Here is a 7,315-nt window from a genome sequence, read left to right on the forward strand (position 1 = left end):
AGCTGGAAACAGGGAACTTTAACGAAAACCAACTTTAGCAACATATTCTAAAATAAAGATGTTAAAACGACTTTGGTAAAAATTCTAAAATAAAGATGTTAAAATGACTTTGGTAAAAATTCTAAAATAAAGATGTTAAAATGACTTTGGTAAAACATTTAGCCTGTGATGAAGAGCTCTCCATTCAAGTCATGTCCCAACAATAATTTAAACTTAAAAATTAATTTAATTTAAACTTAAACATTAATTTAAATGTAAACATTAATTTAAACTTAAACATTAATTTAAGTTAAAATTGAACATTGATTTCAATGTAAACATTAATTTAAACCTAAACATTGATTTAAACTTAAACATTGATTTCAATGTAAACATTAATTTAAACTAAACATTTATTTAATTTAAACATTAATTTAAATGTAAGCATTAATTTAATTTAAACTTGAACATTGATTTAAATGTAAACATTAATTTAAACCTAAACATTGATTTAAACTTAAATATTAATTTCAATGTAAACACTAATTTAAACTTAAAACTTAATTTAATTTAAATTGAACACTAATTTAAACTAAATATCAACGTTGAAATTTAAACAATTTAAATGTAAACGGTAATTTAAACTTGAACACTAATTTAAACTAAATATCAACGTTTAAATTTAAACAGTTTACATTTAAACATTAATTTAAACTTGAGCATTAATTTAAACGTAAACATTAATTTCAAATTAAGAATTAATGTAAAATTGATCATCAATTTAAAGGTAAAAATGTAAACTTGATCATTAATTTAAACGTTAACACTTATTAACAGACATGCCGTACGGTGATCGGTCTCTTCCTCTACTGGGTAATTTACAGTAGATAAACAGACATGCCATACGGTGATCGGTCTCTTCTTCTACTGGGTAATTTACAGTAGAATGCCGGCGTCTGCAGCCGTTTCGTCATTAAAGTTGAAATAAATTCTCTGCATGTCGTGAGTCTGAAGCCACATGTTGTCTGTCCTCTCTGCCCCCGTCACGTCCACCAACGTGTCTGCGCCGCCATCATCCGTGCAGTGGGCCTGTGTTCAGCGTCCTCCTCATACTTCATCCCGACTAGACTACAGACGCAGGCCGCACGAGGCCCCTGACGTGCACAAGACACCGCGCTTCTCACGTGGCCCGCGCAGAGCGGAGCTGCCGCGCGGCCCCGCTTCACCTCCTGAACGATCACGCGCTAAACACGTTCAGTACAACACATTTCCGTTAGACACGTTCCTACAAACGGACGTGGAGTCGCCCATGTGGGCTCGGAAGGCGGCTCGCTGTCGGAGTAGAGATGACGCCGGCACCGCATCCCGCACGTGAAGCCAGACACCGTCACTTCCGGCGGGTGCTGCGGAATTCACTGAACCCTTGCAAGAGACAGTCACACACTGCTGTAAAAGACAGCCACACACTGCTGCAAGAGACAGTCACACACTGCTGTAAAAGACAGTCACACACTGCTGCAAGAGACAGTCACACACTGCTGTAAAAGACAGTCACACACTGCTGTAAAAGACAGCCACACACTGCTGCAAGAGACAGTCACACACTGCTGCAAGAGACAGTCACACACTGCTGCAAGAGACAGTCACACACTGCTGCAAGAGACAGTCAGACACTGCTGTAAAAGACAGTCACACACTGCTGCAAGAGACAGTCACACACTGCTGCAAGAGACAGTCACACACTGCTGTAAAAGACAGTCACACACTGCTGCAAGAGACAGTCACACACTGCTGCAAGAGACAGTCAGACACTGCTGTAAAAGACAGTCACACACTGCTGCAAGAGACAGTAACACTCTGCTGCAAGAGACAGTCAGACTCTGCTGCAAGAGACAGTCACACACTGCTGTAAAAGACAGTCACACACTGCTGCAAGAGACAGTCACACACTGCTGTAAAAGACAGTCACACACTGCTGCAAGAGACAGTCACACACTGCTGCAAGAGACAGTCAGACACTGCTGTAAAAGACAGTCACACACTGCTGCAAGAGACAGTCACACACTGCTGTAAAAGACAGTCACACACTGCTGCAAGAGACCGTCACACACTGCTGTAAAAGACAGTCACACACTGCTGCAAGAGACAGTCACACACTGCTGCAAGAGACAGTCACACACTGCTGCAAGAGACAGTCACACACTGCTGCAAAAGACAGTCAGACTCTGCTGTAAAAGACAGTCACACACTGCTGCAAGAGACAGTCACACACTACTGCAAGAGACAGTCACACACTGCTGTAAAAGACAGTCACACACTGCTGCAAGAGACAGTCACACACTGCTGCAAGAGACAGTCAGACACTGCTGTAAAAGACAGTCACACACTGCTGCAAGAGACAGTCACACACTGCTGCAAGAGACAGTCAGACACTGCTGTAAAAGACAGTCACACACTGCTGCAAGAGACAGTAACACTCTGCTGCAAAAGACAGTAACACACTGCTGCAAAAGACAGTAACACACTGCTGCAAGAGACAGTAACACACTGCTGCAAGAGACAGTAACACACTGCTGCAAGAGACAGTAACACACTGCTGCAAGAGACAGTCAGACTCTGCTGCAAAAGACAGTAACACACTGCTGCAAAAGACAGTAACACACTGCTGCAAAAGACAGTAACACACTGCTGCAAGAGACAGTAACACACTGCTGCAAGAGACAGTAACACACTGCTGCAAAAGACAGTCAGACTGCTGCAAGAGACAGTCACACACTGCTGCAAGAGACAGTCACACACTGCTGCAAGAGACAGTCACACATTGCTGCAAGAGACAGTAACACACTGCTGCAAGAGACAGTAACACACTGCTGTAAAAGACAGTAACACACTGCTGCAAGAGACAGTAACACACTGCTGCAAGAGACAGTAACACTCTGCTGCAAGAGACAGTCAGACTCTGCTGCAAAAGACAGTAACACACTGCTGCAAGAGACAGTCACACACTGCTGCAAGAGACAGTCACACACTGCTGTAAAAGACAGTCACACACTGCTGCAAGAGACAGTCACACACTGCTGCAAGAGACAGTAACACACTGCTGTAAAATACAGTCAGACTGCTGCAAGAGACAGTCACACACTGCTGTAAAATACAGTCAGAATGCTGCAAGAGACAGTAACACACTGCTGCAAGAGACAGTCACACACTGCTGCAAGAGACAGTAACACTCTGCTGCAAAAGACAGTAACACACTGCTGCAAAAGACAGTAACACACTGCTGCAAGAGACAGTAACACACTGCTGCAAGAGACAGTAACACACTGCTGCGAAAGACAGTAACACACTGCTGGAAGAGACAGTAACACACTGCTGCAAGAGACAGTCACACACTGCTGCAAAAGACAGTCACACACTGCTGCAAGAGACAGTAACACACTGCTGCAAGAGACAGTAACACACTGCTGCAAGAGACAGTCACACACTGCTGCAAGAGACAGTAACACACTGCTGCAAGAGACAGTAACACACTGCTGCAAGAGACAGTCACACACTGCTGCAAGAGACAGTAAAACACTGTTGCAAGGGACAGTCACACACTGTATATTCAACTTTCACTAGACGGTAGGGTGTGTGTGTGTGTGTGTGTGTCTGTGTGTGTCTGTGTGTGCGCGCGAGAGAGAGGGTGGTGTATTAAAAACGACGTCTGTATGAAGGCATAGAAAATCTGAACATATTTTCCGTCTCTGCAAAGCCAACGTGAATTTATGATTTTCATCCTCTTCATCATCAGGGTCGTTCTTCATCAGGGTCGTTCTTCATCAGGGTCGTTCTTCATCAGGGTCGTTCTTCATCAGGGTCGTTGTGTCGTTGCTCCTCGTCTCTTTAGTTTGCGGCGTTTACGTCGTCTCTTCTTCCTCTGAGCCCTTTTAGTTTGGTTCTAGTCATCACGACACATGCTTTGTGTTGTGTTGTGTTGTGTTGGACCTTCTCCTTTATCTCCTCTCTATCTCCTTCTTTATCTCCTTCATCTCCTCCTTCATCTCCTTCTCTATCTCCTTTATCTCCTTCTTCATTTCCTTCTCTATCTCCTTCATCCCCTTCTCTATCTCCTTTATCTCCTCTATCTGCTTTATCTCCTCCTTCATCTCCGTCTCTATCTCCTTTATCTCCTTCTTCATTTCCTTCTCTATCTCCTTCATCCCCTTCTCTATCTCCTTTATCTCCTCTATCTGCTTTATCTCCTCCTTCATCTCCGTCTCTATCTGCTTTATCTCCTTCTTCATTTCCTTCTCTATCTCCTTCATCTCCTTCTCTATCTCCTTTATCTCCTCTATCTGCTTTATCTCCTCCTTCATCTCCGTCTCTATCTGCTTTATCTCCTTCTTCATTTCCTTCTCTATCTCCTTTATCTCCTGCTCTATCTCCTTCTTTATCTCCTCTATCTGCTTTATCTCCTGCTCTATCTCCTCCTTTATCTCCTTCTTTATCGGCCCAAATCAGAGTCGTCAGGCTGCAGCCGAAGGTGTCAGGCTGCTGTGGCCGGTGTGAACAGGTGGTCCACACCGGGGCCGGATGGGACTTCAGACGGCTCGGGCCTGTGAAAGGCCCCGGTAACCGGATGACCGACTTGTTCCGGACCGGGCTGTAAACTAATCATAATTCAGGCTCAGTGGTCTGACCCGCCCCCCTGCCCGAGGACACGCCGCGTGCGGTACTTTACACGTCTGCATAGTTTCAGTCAAAACCATTCACCACTTGTACTTCTACTCTTACGTACTTCCGCCGTTCCGCTGAATAATACCGGACAGCGTCACACCGCTGCGGTGTGAACGTCCCTCCCGGATTCTGCTGCAACACCTGCCGTCCTGCCGGACTGACCTGGGCTGCTCCGGAACCTAACCGGATTCTGCTGCAACACCTGCCGTCCTGCCGGACTGACCTGGGCTGCTCCGGAACCCGACCAGATTCTGCTGCAACACCTGCCATCCTGCCGGACTGACCTGGGCTGCTCCGAAACCCGACCAGATTCTGCTGCAACACCTGCCGTCCTGCCGGACTGACCTGGGCTGCTCCGGAACCTAACCGGATTCTGCTGCAACACCTGCCGTCCTGCCGGACTGACCTGGGCTGCTCCGGAACCCGACCGGATTCTGTTGCAACACCTGCCCTTCTGCCGGACTGACCTGGGCTGCTCCGGAACCCGACCAGATTCTGCTGCAACACCTGCCATCCTGCCGGACTGACCTGGGCTGCTCCGAAACCCGACCAGATTCTGCTGCAACACCTGCCGTCCTGCCGGACTGACCTGGGCTGCTCCGGAACCTAACCGGATTCTGCTGCAACACCTGCCGTCCTGACCTGGGCTGCTCCGGAACCCGACCGGATTCTGCTGCAACACCTGCCGTCCTGCCGGACTGACCTGGGCTGCTCGGGAACCCCACCGGATTCTGCTGCAACACCTGCCGTGCTGCCGGACTGACCTGGGCTGCTCCGGAACCCGACCGGATTCTGTTGCAACACCTGCCCTTCTGCCGGACTGACCTGGGCTGCTACGGAACCCGACCAGATTCTGCTGCAACACCTGCCATCCTGCCGGACTGACCTGGGTTGCTCCGAAACCCGACCAGATTCTGCTGCAACACCTGCCGTCCTGCCGGACTGACCTGAGCTGCTCCGGAACACTCCCGGATTCTGCTGCAACACCTGCCGTCCTGCCGGACTGACCTGGGCTGCTCCGGAACCCGACCGGATTCTGCTGCAACACCCCCCTGCCGTCCTGCCGGACTGACCTGGGCTACACCGGAACCCGTCACACACACCCGACACGTGTAACCCGACACACGTAACACACGTAACACATGTAACACATGTAACACATGTAACACACGTAACACATGTAACACACGTAACACATGTACCGCGCGTAAAGAGCTGCAGCCTGCTCTCATTGGCTGAAGAAGTCGCCCGTGCACATCTGAGCCGTTAGACAGGAGGCTCGAGCCCTGCTCCGTGATGCTGTTTGGCGCCACAGAACCGACCGAGGTGTTTCCTGTCAGCGGCTCTGTAACGGGGACTATCCGCGCGCCCTCCCGGTACCAAGGCTGAAGCCATACTCACCCGGAGCGCCGGGGTCCGAACTCACGCCGCCGCCGGCGAGCCGCGGAGCCTTCCGCCGGAAGGAGCGATGGACCAAGCGGCTCGAGCGATGTGGGAGAAGTGAGAGCGCGGGTTCTGGCTCGCGCATCATCTCTAGCTTCGTGGCTCGCGGTGACGTCCGCCGCCCCCGTCCATTCAGCGGCTCGCGGACGGCTTCCCCCGTTGTTACTTCCTGTGGAGAAAAGTCCCGCCTCCTCCCTCCTCCACCCGCTCCTCCTCCCTCCTCCACCCGCTCCCCGTTCCTCACGTTAAATGCGTATGAATTTAAACATGCCTGCCAAAAGACATATACCGCCGGCAGGCCCCTCCCCTTCTGGCACCATTCAGCGTTCTGCTGGGTCTCGCCCCTGGTCCTGGACGCGTCGGGGTGAGGACCATGCAGGCCACGTGACTTCCTCTACCGCTTTCACAGCTGACACACAATTACACACAATGTTAGTGTGCAACCTCCGCTTTCACACAACCCTGTGATGTTCAGCAGCATCTCCTGGGCGGTGTGAGGTTGGTCCCGGGTCTTTCATTCATGCAGCAGCTCTAGCATAGGCCTGCAGCGTCCTGCAGCGTCCTGCAGCGTCCTGCAGCGTCCTGCAGCGTCCTGCAGCAGCATCCTGCAGCAGCATCCTGCAGCAGCATCCTGCAGGCCACAGCGGCCCTCGGTCCACACGCCTCGTCCCGTTAGACGGGGTTCACCTCCGGTGGTTCTGGTCCACGTGGGATTATGAAAGTAATCTTGTGTGGTTGCTGGTATTTGTTTGGCACAGGCGAGACTCTCTTGTGCGCCGGAGCCACCTCCGTCCCACTGGGTCCGTCTGTGATGCAGGACGGTCGTGGAATGTGGCCGTGGATCGCCGGGGTGAGACCGTGCAAATCAGCTTTCACTGTCACCGCCGCGTCCAGACCCCGGAGACAAGAGCCAAGAAAAGGTCTAGGTCACTTGATTATCATAATAATCAGATCGGGGGGGATAAAAAACTCCTTTGAATAAATTACTTCTTCAATAGGAGGCGCGACTGCCAAAGAGACAACTCTGTCAGCCCCGGTCTGTTGTCGGGGTTCTCTCGGCCAGTGTTCTGGACTCCCCCTTTCCTTTCTCTCCAAATGTTGGACGCTTTCCTGGGGATCAAACTCTAAATGCAGCTACTGTTTCGTTCCCGGGCTTTGCTGGGTAAGCTTCACC

The 7,315-nt window shown here is 49.9% G+C and overlaps 1 protein-coding gene across 1 annotated transcript in view; it reads right to left on the minus strand.

Moving 5' to 3' along the window:
* Positions 1-3,974: 3,974 nt before the first annotated feature.
* LOC130118628 (uncharacterized protein PF3D7_1120000-like) overlaps positions 3,975-7,315 on the minus strand; it is a 3,611-nt gene continuing 270 nt past the window's right edge. Inside the window, exon 2 of the mRNA XM_056287069.1 lies at positions 3,975-4,463. Within this exon, the coding sequence (XP_056143044.1) occupies positions 3,975-4,463 (489 nt within the window). The remainder of the gene's footprint in view (positions 4,464-7,315) is intronic.

This window comes from Lampris incognitus, chromosome 9 (genome assembly GCF_029633865.1).
Source record: "Lampris incognitus isolate fLamInc1 chromosome 9, fLamInc1.hap2, whole genome shotgun sequence".
Classification (NCBI taxonomy): domain Eukaryota; kingdom Metazoa; phylum Chordata; class Actinopteri; order Lampriformes; family Lampridae; genus Lampris; species Lampris incognitus.